Source organism: Megalobrama amblycephala, linkage group LG2 (assembly GCF_018812025.1).
Source record: "Megalobrama amblycephala isolate DHTTF-2021 linkage group LG2, ASM1881202v1, whole genome shotgun sequence".
NCBI lineage: Eukaryota > Metazoa > Chordata > Actinopteri > Cypriniformes > Xenocyprididae > Megalobrama > Megalobrama amblycephala.
Window position 1 is genome coordinate 46,972,818 of NC_063045.1, and position 19,349 is coordinate 46,992,166.

A 19,349-nucleotide genomic window follows, 5' to 3' on the forward strand; every position below is an offset into this window, starting at 1 on the left:
GAAAATAATTTCTTTACACCAGAAAGGTGAAGGCTACAAGAAGATCAGCAAAGCTTTACTTATCAGTCAGAATACTGTAGCAAAAGTGATACAAAAATTTTAAAAAGATGGAACTGGAACCATCTCACAGAGACGTGCAGGTCGTCCACGGAAGTTAACGATGAGAGGAGCGTCTTCTGATGAGAAGGGTTGAAGAAAATCGGCATGCAAGTTCACTGCAGTTATCTAAAGAAGTAGAAAGCCAAACTGGGGTGAGTATTTCCCGTGACACAATACGGCGTACACTGCAGAGGAATGGCATGCATGGGTGCCGTCCATGAAAGAAGCCTCTCCTAAAGCCAGGCACAAAAAAGCCCGCCTAGAGTTTTCCAGGGCCCATGCTGACAAAGATGAAGACTACTGGGACTCTATACTCCGGAGTGATGAGACCAAGATAAATGTTTTTGGAACTGATGGCTTCAAAACTGTATGGTGACGCAAAGGTGAGGAATACAATGAAAAATGCATAATGCCTACAGTGAAACATGGTGGTGGAAGTGTCCTTATGAGGGGCTGCATGAGTGCTGCTGGTGTTGAGGAGCTGCATTTCATTGATGGAATCATAAATTCACAGATGTACTGCTCTATACTGAAAGACAAGATGCTACCATCACTCCGTGTCCTTGGTCGTTGTGCACTTTTCCAACATGACAATGATCCTAAACACACATCTAAGGCTACTGTTGGATTTCTGAAGAAGAACAGGGTGAAAGTGTTTCAGTGGCTCCTGATCTGAACCCAATCGAACACCTATGGGGAATTCTGAAGTTGAGCATCACTCTCCATCCAGCATCCAGTCTCTAAAAGAGGTCATTCTTGAAGAATGGAAAAAGGTAAATGTTACAAAATGTCGCCAACTTGTTCATTCCATGCCTAGAAGACTTGGTGCTGTCATTAAAAATCATGGAAGCCACACAAAGTACTAGATGTAGTAGTTTTTGTTGTGGGGTGTACTCATTTTTGCATCACCCTAATTTGAGTAAAATTAGGGTGATGCAAAATTGAGATATTGTATAAGCCCATAATTATTCACATTTATGTTAAAAGTTAGTTTACAAGGTGTAAATCCATCAACTGAACAACTCCAAATGAAGAATTATTTTTCTGTCAATTATTTAATACAAATTACCCCACCTCTGGACTTCAGAAACTCCATTATATTATTGTAAAGCACAACTTCGGTTGTGTTAAATGTGCTCTAAATAAAGTTTGACTATTTTTTGTAATTGTTTTTGAATGCAGATATTTAGAGCGCAAGGTAGTTGATAACACAATGTTATTTTTGCAAGATCTAACTTTTACTTCTACCTTTGCATGATCATTTTATCAAATTAGAGACTAACAAAAGTCAATATTCAAAATTTACATAAAAATATTTGAAAACAGGAAATGTGTATTATCTAAAACTAAAATAATTCTGTTAATCAGCTAAGATCACTATCACATTTCTCACTCACTCACTCACTCAATAAAACTAAGGTATTTAATTGAGTATATATTTTACAATGTACAAATTACAGAAATATTACCCCTAGAACAATCAGGAAGGTGAGTGATTCCTGTCCTAGTTCACCAGCTTCTAGATTGCCCCTGCAACATTTGTGTAGACAACTGAGCTCTTTAACCATTAGGTACCATCATTCCTGTTTGACCTTCAGTCCAGTGTAATGCATCAGGTCTGTGGGAAACTGGATCAAGTTCATATTTCACAGTGCTGATCATATGGACATGTGACCTTTGATAAGGTTTTGCAATCTAAGAGATTTTATGAGCTACAATCCAATAACAGAATGACAGATGTTTTTTTTTTTCTTTTCACATTGACCATTTAAGTAACTGACAAAACATGCAAACCAGGTCCACATCTTATTTTTCACAGTAACACCATCTATCACTTTCTCTCCCTCTCTGAAGAATAGAATATCAGCCTCCATTAAAGTTTAACACAGCTGACAGGACAGGACAGGACAGGGGCATGACCTCATTGAGACACACGCACACATACACATATATACACAGACAAATCACATCTGCATGAATGTTACCATCTGGCTCAGTCTCAGCAGATTTCTGTTAATACCATAAATAACAGCAATAGTGAAAAGAGAAAAGCTCTTTCATATTACCGATAGAACATGAGGTGCATAAGGGCAGCTCTTAAAAGTGGAAAACTTTGGCCCTTGGTGGCAGAGTCAAGCTCAAGTCAAGTTAAATATTCAATACTTCAAAACGCAGGCGTGATTATTACAAAATGTATGAGAAGGATTTCAGACCATCACACACATGCACACACACTGAGCTATCAATATACCACCATCACTGATATCAACAGATCAATGACAGGCTTAGGATTACCAGACCAGCGTGTCTCAGGAAGACAGAGGGCTGTGAACCCAGTTAAACACCAGACCGAAGACTGAATGAGGAAAAATCGAAAAAATAATAAAAGGCAACAGACACTGTACAGACTCACCTTCTCGTTATATTTGAACTTGACATAGAACCAGCTGGACTTAATCATGGTGTCAGCTTTTGGCCCGGAGCGTGTAGTGTGCCTGAGGGCAGCGGTACAGGTCAGACAGGGCGAGAGGTCCGGTATCAGTGCAAAATGCCAGAGGATGGAGATCTGAATGCGGTCGGTCTGCTTCACCAGAGCTCAGTCCCTCAGTCTGCTTGTGCTTCTTTCTGTCCCGCTCTCTGCCTCGCTCTCTCTCCCTCTCTCGCTTTGCTTTCTGCTTGTGCCTCTCTCTCTCTCTCATTCTCTTGGCAGGATGTCAGCCCAGCTCTTCAAATACGTTTCAGCTGTGTTCATCGGCGATGGCACATGCCAGAGAGCCAGAGGATATCCAGCCTCTCTCTCTTCAGTCTCTCATTCCCCGCTCTATGCTTCCCACAATCTGTTTTCTGTCCTTTAAGGTTCTATGACAGCTTGACAATCCTCTAAAAAAAAATATAAGACCAAAAGTCTCTGAATGATTCATTCGGTTACGTTACTGCCATATTGCGCTACTGTACTTTCTTTCAATCTGTGTTTGGGCTTTTTTTTTTTTTTTTCTAAGCCAGCCATATCATTCCTAGCAATATCACACTCATCCACCTTTTATCTTCTGGCATCTTCTCTGTCTTCTCTCAATGTCCACAGATGTATCACGATAAGCATACACTAATGATACTTGTCTACCTATAATGTTTAGTGGAGTCCAAATGTCTTGAGACTACACTGAAAATCTGGTATTCAAAGCTTATTTAAACCTGAAAATACACAGAATAGTAAAAAAAAATTAATTAAATAAAAAAAAAAATGAATAAGAAATATTTCAGATTCTGTACTAAATATGTCATTAATCAAATAGGAAAATGTATGAACTTTAAGTGTCAGATCTCTTTTTTCCACTGAAGCACAAGATGCTTTTTGTGGCCTTCTCAAATCACACTGGACAAGATGATCATCAGGTTTTGCTCAAACTTGTATACATTTAAATGAAGTCATTCGCTAAATAAATGTGAATGATGTAATGTAAAATTTTCCAGTAAAAGACACAGATGTTGAGTCACTGTGCTGGTGTGGACCTGCAACGTGTTGTATCCACATTTCTGTATGTAAATGACCTCTGTTATGATTGGCTAACCTCTTTGCATGCAAAATGCCACCATCACAAAATATGTAAACGTGGATGGTCATGTGTCAATATGCTCATGATTGCAACATCAATACCACTATTTCTAAATGATCTATTTTAACAGCTTAGCTTTTTATAGAGATGTTAATGCCAACATAGTAAATCAAACTTGTATTGCAAAAAAAGACAAAAATTGAAATATTGTATGACCTCTTTAAGCTCCAGCTAAACTAATTTGAACACATCTGGCAGATCTACTCTCATGATATACTCCAATCCACTTCACATCAAACATAAAGCTAAACAAAACAAATCCAGAGGCAGGGTCACAGGAATTAACCACACCAGCAATGTGACTCAGCAACTGTGCCATTTGTTGGAAAAATGTTACTTCACATCATCCATATCTATTTAGCAAATGTCTTCATTTAATTATATATACAGCATATGTCTATCCTGAATCAACCATCAAACCACACCCAAAAAAAAAACAAAAAAAAACGAATTACATGAACTACAAAACAAATAATCCAATCTTTATTGTTTATGTGTGATTTTCATTACTAAAATGTGAGCAGCATTCACTGAAATATTTTATAAACACATACAGTTCACACGTTTAACTGTAAAGAAACTTCCATATCTAAAACAGCAACACATACAAACACAATTCCGCACAATGTAATAATTATGTTTTTCCAACAGCACATTTGAACCCAAACACATGCCAACCAGAATAAACAGAACAAACTAAATTTGGCAGATAACCATATCAATCTCACACATGCTGCCAAATCCACTACTGCTTCAAATAAAAAAGCCAATCAAACATGACTGACATTTATTTACAACTATTATAATGTGATAGTGTTATTATGATTATGAATGGATAACAAAAGAAAATACACACACAAATACAGATAAAAACCTCAACAGTAGTGTTGTCAAAAGTACCGACTTCGGTACCAAGTTGGTACTGAAATTTTAAAAATGTGATGCTTTGAGCATTGTTGAGCAGATTCGTAAACACCTCTGATTGGCCGCTGTGTTCACGTGCTAATCAAATATGTCTGTGATTTGCTACAATGAACAACGCTTCAATAACACGTCCTACTCGCTAAATCAATTTCTAAAACCAGATTTAAATGCAAACCCTAAACTAAAATAAAATTAAATAAAATGGTTTTTGTCAGTGTGGAATGTTTTTTTGTCTTGTCTATTTTGCCGAAAATAAGAAAGGTAGTCTAGGGTCATCATCTGAAGATGTAGCGACAAACAGGGAGAAATTAATAGCAGATTTAGGACACCCACGAGCCCCTAGCTGTTGATCCATCCCATGTTGTGCACTGAGACCCATCGCCATGGTAATACTAAGTGACAGGGCATCTGCATGTTCACATCAACACCCACAAACACACACACGCTCCACTTCACTGTGCACCCCATGGACAAAACACGAAAAGACAGAGAAAAACAGTAAATAAATAAGATTAGAGAGATGTTCTGGTGCCCATTAGAAAGAGACACACAGGCAACCGAGACTAAAGCAGAGAACAAGAGATAAAATAAACACAGCGAGGACAAAATAATTACACAAGATGTGTCTGTTGTCTACTAAGACTCTGGAAGCACTCATCTTGTTTTTATAATATTATTGTCTTTTGTTCTGTCAAGAGCTGTTGTTGTCCTGTTAAAAAACATAAAATATATAAAATGACCTAATGCAAGCCTGAAATCAGTGGTTGTGAGGAACTGTAACAAGCTCATGCTTTAAAATGACCAAATTAACTTTACAAATTCATATTATGGCTTTTTCTTTAATGTATTACATGGCTGCAAAAGGCTAGTTAATCATAACAGAAATCATTAAGTATTATTGGTACACTAATAAATGTTTAGTTGTTTTGCTGGCCGATGCGGAAGTGGTTTTGGACTTTATACTGACACCTACTAGTGCGGATGTTGCATCAAAAAAGCAAAGGTTTCTGTTTAAAGGTGCCCTACAATCAAAAATTTAATTTACCTTGGCATAGTTGAATAACAAGAGTTCAGTACATGGAAAAGACATACAGTGAGTCTCAAACACCATTGTTTCCTCCTCCTTGTGTAAATCTCATTTGTTTAAAAGACCTCCGAAGAACAGGCGAATCTCAACATAACACCAACTGTTACGTAACAGTCGGGATCATTAATATGTACGCCCCAATATTTGCATATGCCAGCTCATGTTCAAGGGCAGCCAGTATTAACGTCTGGATCTGTGCACAGCTGAATCATCAGACTAGGTAAGCAAACAAGGGCAACAGCGAAAAATGGCAGATGGAGCAATAATAACTGACATGATCCATGATAACATGATATTTTTAGTGATATTTGTAAATTGTCTTTCTAAATGTTTCGTTAGCATGTTGCTAATGTACTGTTAAATGAGGTTAAAGTTACCATCATTTCTTACTGTATTCACGGAGACAAGACTGTCGTTATTTTCATTTTTTAAACACTTGCAGTCTGTATAATGCATAAACAACTTCATTCTTTATAAATCTCAACAACAGTGTGTAATGTTAGCTTTAGCCACGGAGCACCATCAAACTCATTCAGAATCAAATGTAAAACATCCAAAAACATCCAAATAAATACCATATTAGACATGCTGCATGACAAACACTTTGTAAAGAACAATTTTGAGGGTTATATTAGCTGTGTGAACTTTGTTTATGCTGTTAAAGGCAAGCGCGAGCTCCGTGGGCAGGGAGCGTGAGCATTTAAAGGGGCTGCATCCTAAATCGGCTCATATTTAATGATGCCCCAAAATAGGCAGTTAAAAAAAAAATCTTTCTAAAGACGTTCTACGGCACCTTTAAGATAGCAACATGTAGAGGAAAGCAAAATGTTTACACTCTCGCAGAGACACATGGACACATATACATCCGCACAGCAAAACACACATACACGGAGTATCTTTTGTGCTTGAGGGTAAGTGCCTCAGGCTTGGCGGACCAGCAAGAAGCCACATCCTCAGCTGTGAGCTCACTGCCACAGCTCCAGTAGTCAACAGCTCTGGGTGCCTGTGAGAGACAGCATGCCTGACCCCAAGGCCCTGCCCTGGGCATGCTAATAGAATGACAGGCCATCCCACTGCAGCTCCCCTGGCACTCCTGAGCTACACCCCTACAGCCCTTCTAAATCTTGCAAATTATCCACTTAACCAGATGCCAGACGCTGAGAGAGAACCACAGACAGAGAAAGATCTCCACTTCCACAAATACTTTCAGTTCTTCATTCAATCATTTAAGATTTTATGTTTCACATGAAAGAAAAGATACATTATCAAAAATGAAAGAGAGGAAAAGAGTGAGAGAAAAGAGAGAGAGAAGACAATGCGAGAAGAAAGTTGCCAGTTGGTCATTAGATGTGACTCAGGCCGTTACTTTAATAAAAACCTATGACATTTTTTTCTATTCATGCCTGTAGCAGTGAGATCATTTACATGCCAAAGTTTTATACTTATAAAGCATCACTGATGTCCGATTTGCATTTGAAACACTAACATTAGCATGGATTCTGATTAACGATGCACTGAAATTTCAGCAAATCGAAAATATTCTGCTGAAAATTAATTTTCAGTTTTGGATGAAACATAAGATGAATTTTTAAGGGCCGAAACAGTGACCAAAACAGTGATGTTTAATTAAATTTTTTTTAATCTATGTTTATTTTGATGAACTAATATTTTTTAATATATGCTGTATTAGTTGATATGTGAATAAAACTTCCAATAAGCTTTGTGGTTTGTTAATTTTGATATGAAAAAAGTCTCAGCTTGCAAATTATGTTAATTTTATAACAAAATTCAAATAATAAATTTCAAATAAAAATGTTTTGATGCTTGTTAATGTAGCCGCCTTAAAGCAGCAGCTCTTCCTGATCATCTTTCCCTCTTTACTACTAGTTATAGCATGAAATAAACATAACTGAGCATCAGAAGGTATGCTAAAAGAACAAGTACAAATTACTGCAATGCATCATGTCTTGTGTAATTGCTAAATTAAATTAAAACCACGGAAAGATGGCAAAAAACAGCTTGTAAACAATGTCACGTAACACTACATTTACCTCAGGAAAGCCATTCAATGTTCATAAATGCTTTAGTTAGGAGCAATCTTGTAAATGTATGAACTATATTACATATTCATTATATTTGTATTTAACATGATGACTTCATTATTTAATGTCATGAAAACAAATTATTACAGCCACCATTTAAATGTTTAAATGTTTAAATTAATATATCATTAAAAATTGATATATAAACTGCTTCATGTGGAATTTTTTTTTTTTTTTTTTTTTTTTTTGGATTATTAAAGAAATTTGTTTTGTTTTTGTTTTTTTATTTATTTTCAGTTCCGGTTTTTGGCTAAAGTGTTTCAGTAAAAAATGAATTCGGTCCATCACTAGTTTTGATGCATCAAAGATAAAAGTGATGATAAAAGTCACATGAAAAAAACATATAAGAAATGTCCCCTTTAATCCAAGGTTACCATCTGCGTTGGCCCACAAAACATCAAAACAAAATAACCTTTCAGATGTAAAATAACCTTTTTACTTTGAGAACAACAATATATCATATCATACCAACGTGAGGGAGATCTAATTCACAACAAGGCTAAGAAGGTCTTTCAAAAGACACTGAAGAACAAGATGTGCAGATCTGGGATACTCTGTCCCATCATCCATAGGGATATGTTAAGCACAGCTCTCAGAGAAGTTAGGCAAACGTTTGACGGCTGTTACCAGTCGTTAGAGACGCACAACGGGTTTAATGTACTGTGGGCTTTATGAGCAGTGACAGGTCCGCGTGTGGAGCTCATTTCTGCTCTCCAGGCAGCGGGAGACTTGGATAGAGATAAGACCGCCTTAGAGAGACAGAGATGAGGGAACAATTCCACCATCCAATGACTTTCAGACGTAGGGGCCACTGCCAAACCCTCTTCACAGATTGCGCTCTTCATTTATCCTAACACGAAACGGGGCTCCACGGCCCGGGCTTCGCACGCACACCTCCCGCCCTCTGCTACAGCCCAGCTGGTGAGTCTTTAGCAAGCGAGGGATCAGATGAAAGAGAGGAAAGGGAGATAAACGAGTGTAATTGCTGGCAGATGACGAGAAGCACAATGGAACAGAGTGTAAAGTGGAGAGGACCTGAACCAGAAGAGGTAAGAGGGTTGCGTGTTTGCCACAGATCTCAAAAACCTCACAAACAAACTCCAACTCAATAAAAGTTCCTATGGGACACAAACACACAAAAAACATATTTGTGTTTATGTATACAAAATGAATTTAAAATGTATATAATTTAAATATATAGAATATATATTGATGAATAGGTAAAAGGAAGAAAACTGTGACTTTTCATGACTCTTTTTGAGAATATGATAGTTAAAGTGCCATCAATATGCCATTTTAAAGGCATCTAGTTTCATTTTGGAGGTCTCCTACAATATGTTTACATGCATCCAAAGTCAAAAAAACATGAACCAAACTGTTCCAGGCCTCAGCTACAACTACAGTATTTGAGGGCAGGTCAAATTAGACATTGTTCACGGGCAGCCAATAAAGACTATAGCCTGGCATTATGCAAATTTGTTACAAACCTACATAGGTTCATGCAGGAAGTAAGACTGGAATCACTGATGACTCCTTTCAGGCAGTTCAGAATCAGTTCTTCTCTTGGGAGACAATAACTTTTTGTTAAAATTTTTTTTTGTAAAAAAAATTTTTTTGTGCACTTTGGTCTTTTTTTTTTTTTTTTTACTTTTCAAACCTTTCACATTCACAAACAGCTATATTACACACTACATGAAAGGTGATATCTGAAAAAGTAATAATTAGGGCACTTTAAGAAAATTACAACTAAATAACTGTCTAAAGAACTTGGAAATAAAGTTACATGCTGTTTCTACAAAACACTGAAATGTGACTATTTCTGTTAAAGAGGACCTATTAGCTCTTGATTTAGTTTTTGGGCTCTACTACAAAAGGTTTTCATTCTTAAATGAAAAAACACAATTTTTGCAGCACCTTTCTGTAAAGGTGTTTAGTCTGTTTAATTCCTGTCTCTATGAAGTTCTTCTTTCCGAAAAGCGCAATGTGCTCTGATAGGTCAGCTGGACCAGTGTGTTGTGATTGGTCAACTGCTTTGAGCGAGTTTCAGAAATCTCACACCCCTTACCATAACTGTGAGTTTAAACACACTACTAACACAATTCAACCAGGCCTTACCCCTTTTTCGCATATACCTTGGGCGGGAATTATTTAACCCTTTCGAGCGTGAGTTTAAAATATTCTAACTGTGCCCCCAGAGTGAGTTTTTTTAAGGCGACCGTTATTTTAGAACGTTTGCCTTTTATGTTTCCATGGCGACGCGTCTTGCGTGTCATGAGCGCTGAACGCAGCAACAATAACACTGTATGACAGATGGATCGCTATTATTTAGTTTTTCCTTTTTTATTTAAAATATTCGCAAAATTGCTTACCACGTCATCAACTATCTGATATTCCGATTCTCAAATATGTGTAAGTGAGTGTGCTTTGTCGTTTTAATGTCTTTATAAATTATCTTTATCTTGATCTAAAATGCGTGATGGGCGCCGCCATCTTAGTTTGTGCTGCTGTTCACAGAGTCCTGTCAGTCGGATTTACAGCAGGTGAATTCATCAGTTTCTCCTGAAATATATGCAAGTAAGTGGCTGGTGAACTGGAAGAATAATAGAGTAAACTTTATAGTTACTTAGGCCCATTATGTGTGCCTGATATGAATAAATGTCAGCAAATTATATTTGTTATTGCTGCTTCCACTGATGTCGGACATCAGTGTGTATTTTATAAACTCTAAATATATTGTTTTAATGGTGCTTATGCGTATCTAAATGTCTGAAACCTTAAAAGAAACATTATGTGGCTGAAAACACTGCATAGCTGTGATATATGACAAGAGCTGCGCGCGTCCGTCTCGCAGCCGAAGCGCGAAAGCACAGTTTGAATCTGGCAGTTACGTGACGTCGCTGAACGTTCGAAATCCCATATGTGGTACCGTACGCCCAGGGGCACAGAAATAAAAATCACATATGTGGGACCGTACCGCTCAAAGGTTTAAATGAGGAATATTGTGATGTGTACATTCCCAGAAGAAAACTCAAGACTACAATGGAGGCGTTTCAGGGAGTTCAGTAACTTTTGCTTCAGTGCATTTAAGTGAAAGCTTTACAGAGAACTAAATTTTACTTAAAGAGTTATGATTCTGTAAAATGAATAAATGGATTCAAACTATTCACAAGCCCCATAGTGAAAGAGAAATATAACATGGCGCAGTCCCAATAACTCAACTTTAAAAAGTTCTTAAAAGTTATCACTCAAAGCTACATCAACTTGAAAAGATGAAAATAGTGATAAAACAAACATAAAAACCTGTTCACCACAACACAACAAGGCAGTTTGTCTGTTCAGTCTAAACAATTTGAGCTAAAAGAGCTGTCCACTTGTAAAGCCAGCTGTAGAGCTATGGCCAACAGTTCTGGATCAGATCCAGAGTCAGAGCAGCCAAGTAAATTACATGTAAAATAACCAATTCACAGAGTGAACTGTCTGTCAAAAGAGCCCAAAGACCAAGAAGCACATGAGCAATAATAACAACCCCCTTAGAGAGTCAAAAGAGACAAAAGGCAAAGAAAACTTCAGTCAACCTTAGTCCAAAACCACACAGCTCTTACAGCGCATTGACCCGGGCCACAATTCTGGCCTGCCCACATATTATGGGATTTGTTTGCCAGGGCTAAGCGCAAAGTAATATGTCTGCTGTCCAAAACTAGCTGAGGGAAGAAAAAGAGCCTTACTGTGCAGAGTGGCCAAACCTAAGACATTATTTATAGATTCTGCAGGAAAGCGCTGCAGCAGGAAGAGGTCCATTTTAAGAACTTAATGTTGAACATACAGTATATGAACTACAATTTTAAACTGCACACTGAACTTCATCTAGTGAAACTAATTCAGAATCATGTAATTGTAAATCTCTAATACATTTGCAAAAGCACAAAATATATGTCAATATTGCACACAAATGTAAAATGTAAAGATGTAAATGTATTATGAATAACCTTGGGAGAAACCAGGCTCAGTCACGGGGCAAGTTCTCCTCTGGCCAACGAAAGAAAACATTGTGAGTATGATTCAGGCTGCATCACAAGTCAGAAGTCAGATTATGGATTGGCAATATTTCATCCAATTTTTTTCTGCTTGAAGATTGGATTGATCACACCAGTATGAAGACTAAGCTGGTCATAGGGGTCTGTCTAGAGGACTTGTCTGGTTATTGCGGTCTTTGCTGAGGATCTGTGCCGTCACACTACATGTTTGAGGGCGAATTCCAAAAGGCGTTTTTGCACCCGTGAAGGGCATTTCGGGAAGGGGACATCATTTGTAGGGGCATTCCAAATGAAAGTGAACAACTTAATCCCTTCACAAAGGGCCCTTCCACAAGTCCATTAGCAAAGGGAACATGCAATGGTCACTTTAAGGAAGTAATTTACTTGTTCATGGTCATGTGACCCAGGGTAGCAAGTCCTTGCGATTCGTTTTAACCCTTTAGTGTCCTTCGTACAACAGCCCTTAACTGGTCCTTCGTGGACAAATTTGGGCACAAAGGTCTCAAGTGTGATCTCCAATTTTTTTAAAAATAAATAATTATCTTCGACAAAATAAAAACAATCAATTTATACAATTTTTTGTGATTTTTCAGGTATTTTGTAAAATATGCTTATTTTTATGTTATATTTAATAGCTTTTTTAATAACTCAGACAGCCAAAACCTAAAAATCTGGTGACATATGTTATAAAAATAGCAAAATAGCAAAAAGTCAATAGCCACTATATGGCTGTAGTACTCAATGGCTGCATATAGGCTGAAACCTATAAACCACTGTTGTAACGAACTTAAGAGGTTAAGTTTTAGATTTTATCAAATCTAACACACACACAAACACACACATTTAAAGCATTTTTTAAAACTTAATTTTAAATGTACATTTATTTGTATCATATTAACAGCAGATTTTCTTGTTGTCGCTGCCTAGCATTGTGGTTGTGAAATTCCATGTGAAGCGAATAAGGAAATTATGTGGTCTTTTCCAAATGTCTTCATTATGACACATGAGTGCATGCTCCACACATCAAGGGCTCTGCCTTTCAGAAGGAGTAGGGCATAGAGACGCTCACTTTCAGTTGGAATTTGCCCCAAAAGAGCCTACTCTCAAGTCTCTATAATAATATAGTTCCTAAACATGGCTTGGGTCCCTCCTTTAACTCTGTCTAAGGGAATGTTAGTATGTTTTTATCCGCCAGTCTTGCAAGTTATGCAAGTTTAATATTTAAAATTGTGTGTGTGTGTGTGTAATAGTAGCAGACAACACAAAAAAAAAAACTAATAACAAATCAATCAAGCAATCAATCATACCGCTAAATAATTCATCCAAATATTACTTCCTTTAACACAAATTCATTTTGGAGGAAGAAACCATCTTCGGATGCTGCATTAAAAACACCATCCTTCCGAGAGACAGAGTGCATGTCATTACACGAGACCTTAGCAAATGCAATCACTGCAAAACAGCCTGAGCAGGGCTGGCCTCTATCACAGAGCGATCGATGCGGACCTGTGAACTACATGTGCTGCATCGACAGGGTGAATGCATCAGGGAAAGCGAAAGGAAGATGGAGGAAGGGGGAGGGAGCAGGGAGGGACGCCGCAGGCCGAGTGGGGGAGAGGTGCTAAAAAAGGTTGAAAGAGAAAGAAAAGTGCTACAGAGCTCTTGTGTCTATATGATACTTGCCCGGTCGCTCCAGCATAAACACCCTCACTAAACCACACGTACACACACACTACTCCCTGCTGTCAGGCTGCCTGTCTTTTTGAGGCACTTCTGACATGTGCATTGTTTAGCTGCAGGGAAGAGTCTGTCTCTCGGGGAAGAATAAGACAGATATAGACTGCTCTCTGCACTCAACCAAGCATCAGTGGATATATGACAGAAGTCAACCCATTTGTAGAGCTCACTAAAACAAATTTTTACAAACAAAATACAAAACAAAATTTTTAAAAGTCAACAATAGAGGGGCAAAATATTTGTTTGTTTTTTAACTATATAAGTTAGCTGCTGTTCTCTCTTTGACGCTGTGAAGCAGCAATGGCAGTCTGTAGCTGAGAGCTGACTAATTGAGAGAACTTATTTAAAGCAAGGCAATCGTTACAGAGAGAGACTACAGCCGCACCTTACCTTCAAAGACTAAGAAGACTGATGGAGAGAAGGCAGAAAAGGGAATGGAATGAAGGAAAATAAGAATAGAGCGAAAGAAGGAAGGACAACAAAGAAGTGGAAAAAAGCAAGGAATGAATGAAGTAACAAACAGACTGACAGACGTTAGATAGACAGACAGACAGACAGACGATAGATAGACAGACAGACGACAGATAGATAGACAATGGATCGATCGACAGACAGACAGACAGACGATAGATCGATAGATAGACAGACAGACAGACAATAGATCGATAGACAGTAGACAGACAGATAGACAATAGATCGATAGACAGTAGACAGACGACAGACAGACAGACAATGGACAGACAGACAGACACACAGTCAGATAGATAGATTGATAGATATATAGATTGATAGATAGATTGATAGATAGACCATTTTCTAAAATCCTAAACAAAACTGCTGAACACATTCTTCACTCAGGACACCAGAGGGTGCCAAAGCATCACCTTTCTGTTTTACCACACACTTTTGTCAGCACAATAAACCCGATCCTCTAATTCAGTTCAGCAGGAGGTCAAAGTGGAAATACTAAACATCTGTTTGGAGATGTTTCTGCCCTTTCTGTCAACAGAACACTCAAGATAATGAAGATATTCACACCTCTATGTCTGGCTCTCTAGTCTAGTGTGTGTATGCGTGTTTTTGTGACATATCAGGACACAAATTTGTATAATGACATGGGTATGACATAGATATTACAAGGAGAGGGTGACTTATGAGGACATTACCCCATGTCCCATTCTTCAAAAGGCTTATAAATCATACAGAATTAGTTTTTTTAAGAAAGTAAAAATGTGCAGTTTCCTGTGATGGGTAGGTTTAGGTGTAGGGCGAGAGAAAATATGGATTGTACAGTATAAAAACCATTACGCCTATGGAATGTCCCCACAATTCACAAAAATGTGTGTGTGTGTGTGTGTGTGTCCATGCATGCACAATTGTGTGTCTGCCCTTGTGTTTATAGGTACATTTCTTAGATACCACCTGCTGTATTCTTTGTATTCTCAGTTTAAGAGTATTTTTGGCAGTAAAACAGAACAATCCCTACACAGCCCAGAGACAGTTGAGAGTGAAACAGTATTGTAAACACGTTTAAGAGAGTTACAGGCCAGCAAGAAAAAAATTAAATAAACGGAAATAAATCAGAATCGATTGCGAGTGGCCAAAAGCTCTCAAACTGCCTGAGGGTGGCTATAGGCAGCAAGTGTACAGAAAGAGATTTACACATGCTCTCCTCAAGCCATCTTCAACAGCCTGCTCCCACAGACACAACATATGGCCTTTGGACTCTTAAAATACATATTTACAAGTATTTGCATCTACTGCGTCTATTATGTAATCATATGAAATTAAGGATTAATTATATGTAATTAAGGATTTCATATTCACAGCTCAACAGTATGTGTTTATCTTTGATCCAAAAGTAATTTTCACACTGCAGACTGCATGTCCATTCCATGCAAAACCACCTCTGTGTACATAACACTGAACAGCAGACCATTTATATATAAAAACAAATATGATTATAGCTTTTAATCGGCAGACCATTTAATTAATAAAATACACTATGTGGCATATAAGCATTACAGAAAACATTTAGTGCTCCACTCCACTTTAATAAACAACAGTAAAACCATAAATCAAACATCTCCTACAGCAGGGGTGTCCAAACTATAGCCCACGGGCCAAATGCGGCCCGCAGCTTGTCTATTAAAATATATTATATGTAGCCCGCCATGCATAATTTACAAATCATGCAGTTTCACAATGTCAACACACAACAATTGTGCTTACTTGCGGAGTGTCTCAATCACATGACCACTAGACAGCCAATGAGAAGTGTTCGAGTTCAGCGTAGAGGTCTCCAGTACAAGCTGCAAATCTGCCTGTGATTCAATTTAGTTTAAAGCCAGTTGAAAACAGCGCTGACTGAATCAACAACACTAACGTTAACGTGCAAATCAGGAGAAACTTTGAGCCGATCCAGTTAGAATACTTTTCAACCAACAATTCAACAACTCATGGATTTACAGTAGTACACTAACTGTAAACGTGGTATTTTGTCAGAAATGTAGGTTAATGTCTCATTTTATTTAATTTTTAATGTAGATATGTATTAAATGAGTAATAAAGGCCAAATTACAGAGTATTTTTTGCCATAAACTTGCAGAATTGTGCATTCGTATTTATATTAAATGTGTTTATAGACAAAATACCATAAAACCATTCAAGATATAACAATATTTTTACTTTTTACAATGTAGTGAGGTGCCATGTGTGGTTTTACCTGTGGTGATCTAAGTACTTTTTAAATTTAAATATGAATAGAGTTCTAACACAGTAATAATATTTAAATTTCACCCTTTAAAAACGATGTTGTTAAAAGTTTTACAGATAATGTTTGTGTATTAAATTTACATCTCTGCCCTATCTCAAGCTACTCTACTGTCAGGTCAAGCTTTTGTCATATCTGTCATATTTTCAAGAAACAAAACATGTAACATAATATATATATATATATATATATATATATATATATATATATATATATATATAAAAAAAAAGAAAAGGAATCGGCCCTCCAGATCCACAACATCGAATCTGGCCCCCTTTTAACAAGGTTATTTAGGATTCTATTAACATCATTTATGACATCTGTGTCTCCGTCACACATCTGACAAATAGTTCACTCATTTGACACGAATGCTAATGAAGCGCTGCAGCGATGTGGAGGAGGGACGGTGACAAGCTAATGTCAGCATGAGCTCTCAAGGCGGCTGGCTTTTATCAGCAGTAAGATGAACGGTTTGCGGTTCCGTTCACCACCGCCGACCTTTTTCTGGGCTTGGCAGTTATGTGTTACCTTCATTTGAGCCCCCCAAAAGAAGCAGTGACACAACTGAAAAGAGCTGCTCAGAATTTTCACATCTATTGTCACAGTTTTCAAGTCTAATAATGGCAGTATTAGTATTACCTTAGAGTAAATAGCATGAGCATCTAATGACAGGTGAAATTTTATTGGACAGAAGATTTTATTTTATTGGACAGAAGATTTGACGAGAAGCTGAAGTGCGATGTGATGTCATGAAAATCCGTGATCCATTTTAGCGGAAGTGAGAGACTGTACGTTTTGAATGCTTATATCTCCTAAATGCGAATTTTGTCATTGTTTTGGAACACATCAGCTTATTCATAACATTAAGGCTAACATATTCATACTAAAAGCTAAAACACTTGATTTCAGGGGGACTTTAAGCTTGGTGTTTTAGTTTAAGTTTCATCCAGAATGTTACATCATATACTAACCAGACAGAACTCTACAAAACCTAATTGCTTGGTAGCCTTGTTCATCATGAAATCTCATTGGTCCACAATATCCCTAGACAAAACTGTACATTAATCAACAAATAACAAATATCAAATATCTTCTAAATGACTGTGAGTGTCATGTCAAGCAGTAACTTCTTGTAACATGCTTGCTTATTCAGAATAACTGCTCTAATAACAGTAAATTATGCATAACTAATATAACTAACTAACCCTAAACCAAACCCTAACCGTAACTCTATAGTAAGTACATGTAGTTAATTAATATTAATCAGTACTTATGAGTTATTACAATGTAACTACTTCACCTTAAAATAAAGCGTAACCTTATTTTTATTATTGTTGTTGCTGTTATTATTTATTATTGTTGTTGTGGTTACACTTTATTTTACAGTACATGAACTTTCAATGTACTTACAGTGAACTTACTAACGAAAACACAGAGTAATGTAAGGTCACAACATGGGTTAAGGTTAGGTTCAGGGTTAGTACCTAGTTATTAGCCAGTTAGTGTCTTATTACTACAATAAGTACATAGTATGTACATGCGAAACAGAACTGTAAAATAAACTGCTACCGTACTCAAATTCAAATGTAATGATACAGTATTTACAGTGATATTATTATTATTATTATTACTATTATTATTATTATTATTACCACCATCATCAAAATCAACATTATAATCAACTGGACAGCTTGTTGAGTAACTTTACTAGATTTATAACCTGTCCCAGATGAACAAAGAACAGACACGGGCAGACAGAGAGATGTGGACTGTGGCTCACTGGTGGTCATGTGGCCATAATTAGATTTTATTTATTAAATTCAATTTACTTTATGGCCAATTTGTTGAGCTATATCAGAACACACCCTGATCATTCATTCACTCTATACCTCTCACAAAGAAATCTTCACTAACAGATTGTATTTCAGCCTCCACTCATACAGTTTCTTTAGCCACCTATTCATGTATAGTGTCTTTAGTACCTCCAAATTCAGCTGCACTTATCTAGGCCATAGTGAGAACTTGCTTGCTTATTCATCCAGAAAATACTCAGCTAAAGTTGCTCTTCATCGCTGAGTGGAAACCAGTTTTTCTTGTCATAGTCCAGTAGCCCTTATCATACGAGAAGTCAGGATTTCAGTGTTGAGAGCAGTCCCTTGATCATCGCTAGAATAGAATCTCTCCCGGGAGCTATTCAAAACAAGCACAGAAAGGGCCTGAACCTCTGAACGGCTTCCCTGCAGGAGGCTCTGTATTCAATGGAGGCTGGAATTTATGTTTCTCTGTGTGCTATGTGTAGTGGACATGAAATATCACCCCATCTGTTCTTACCATAAAAGCTCTGTGCACTTCTCTCTTTCCACTACCTCCTCCTTCCTTTAACTTTCGGAACTTGCCCAGCATGCTTCTCTATCTCCTCTCTCTGCTCTCACTTTTCCATTGCCTTAAAGAACCCCTGCACGGTAACCTGATCAATAGTGTCTTTACAGGTCCACCTGGAGCTGAATACCTCCTGGTGCTTTCACAGGTAAAAGCCTAAGGGTGACGCAATTTACTTTCTATGATTTCTAACACTCCCTTAGTTTCAAAGATAAAAAATAATACTCTTGAGTAAATTCAATCGCAGTTCCAAAGTCTCTGCTGGTTTTTGTTAAGCTTGGTGTTTTAGTTTAAGTTTCATCCAGAATGTTACACCATATACTAAGCAGCCAGAACACTACAAAACCTAATCGCTTGGTAGCCTTGTTCATCATGAAATCTCATTGGTCCACAGTATCCCTCTTCAAAACTGTTCATTAATCAACAAATATCTTCTAAATGACTGAGTGTCATGTCATGCAGTAACTTCTTATAACATGCTTGCTTATTCAGACCATGATATCCTTACTGAATATACCCACAGGATTACAGGAAAATCCTGGTTTCTATGCCATATCACATTACAAATATTGTGAGAGATTCTTCCACTCTGGAATCTAA

General features: G+C 37.4%; 1 protein-coding gene across 9 annotated transcripts in view; it reads right to left on the reverse strand.

Annotated features, from left to right (window-relative positions):
• Positions 1 to 19,349, reverse strand: part of auts2a (activator of transcription and developmental regulator AUTS2 a) — a 394,051-nt gene that overhangs the window by 260,495 nt on the left and 114,207 nt on the right. The window contains exon 1 of one of the 9 annotated variants that reach the window (XM_048179647.1): positions 2,513 to 2,726. The exons of the other annotated variants lie outside the window; for them this stretch is intronic. Within the exon in view, the coding sequence (XP_048035604.1) occupies positions 2,513 to 2,560 (48 nt within the window). The 5' untranslated portion in view covers positions 2,561 to 2,726. Of the gene's footprint in view, positions 1 to 2,512; positions 2,727 to 19,349 lie in introns of those variants that run through there. 9 annotated transcript variants of the gene reach the window in all.